Genomic DNA, 865 nt, shown 5'->3' with positions numbered 1-865 from the left:
TTCGGTTTACAATGTAAGAATTGAATTCGGTTTTCTGTTAATTGTTAGTATATTGTATGTAGCCTCTTAATATTAGATCACTAATAATAAGGATAATGCTATAAACCTTACAGTGACCTATAATGGTTCTATGATACGTAATTAGGAAGATGTGGTTAGTGAATATTCTTGAAAGAGATGAGTGGAATAGTCTGACAGCACATTTTCTCTCCACAGAAAATTATCGTGTTGAAGAGACGTATCAGAATCACCTCATTATCAAACTGGCTGTGGTAAGTTCTTATATTTATTCTGTGTAGTTCTGCTTACTTAAAGATATGATAGATAATTTGTTTAGTTCATATATTATGTATTATCTATAATGTAGATAGTGCATTGCATACAGTTCATATAGCATATAATATATATTTGTTCGTATATGTTATTCATGTTATACAAAATAACTAAATCGACAAAAAAGGTCTTCCACTTTCTGTTATCTCTAAGCAAGAGCTATTCAGAGTTAGAATACAAAGAGTTTAAACTTGTAATCTTAATGTTCTGAAAGCGAGAGCAAAAATGAAAAGACCTGCTGCAATTAACCTTTAGAAGTAACTTAATTGCTTGCAAACATATCTAATACCTGATAAGTCATTCTGTTTCGAACTGTGTTTACTAGATAAACGAAAAAAGTCAATGTTTTCCTGGAAAGAATGCCTGCTGAAAGATTAAGGCACTAAATGTTACATTTTTCTTTCAGTTTCGTTTTGTGAACTCCTTTCTGTCACTCTTCTATATCGCATTCTACCTACAAGACATGGAGAGGCTTAAAGAAGTAAGTGAAACATGGGTTGTCTCCCGTAGAATTTTGTCCCTCCCGTTAATG

General features: G+C 32.0%; 1 protein-coding gene across 1 annotated transcript in view; it reads left to right on the top strand.

The window, feature by feature from the left end:
- Positions 1 to 865, top strand: part of LOC119594567 (anoctamin-8-like) — a gene marked incomplete in the record, with an annotated part of 84,413 nt that overhangs the window by 72,077 nt on the left and 11,471 nt on the right. Inside the window, 2 exon segments of the mRNA XM_037943602.1 lie at positions 217 to 272; positions 740 to 814. Of these exon segments, the coding sequence (XP_037799530.1) occupies positions 217 to 272; positions 740 to 814 (131 nt within the window).

This window comes from Penaeus monodon, chromosome 34 (genome assembly GCF_015228065.2).
Source record: "Penaeus monodon isolate SGIC_2016 chromosome 34, NSTDA_Pmon_1, whole genome shotgun sequence".
NCBI lineage: Eukaryota > Metazoa > Arthropoda > Malacostraca > Decapoda > Penaeidae > Penaeus > Penaeus monodon.
This window is presented reverse-complemented; position numbering and strand designations above follow the sequence as displayed.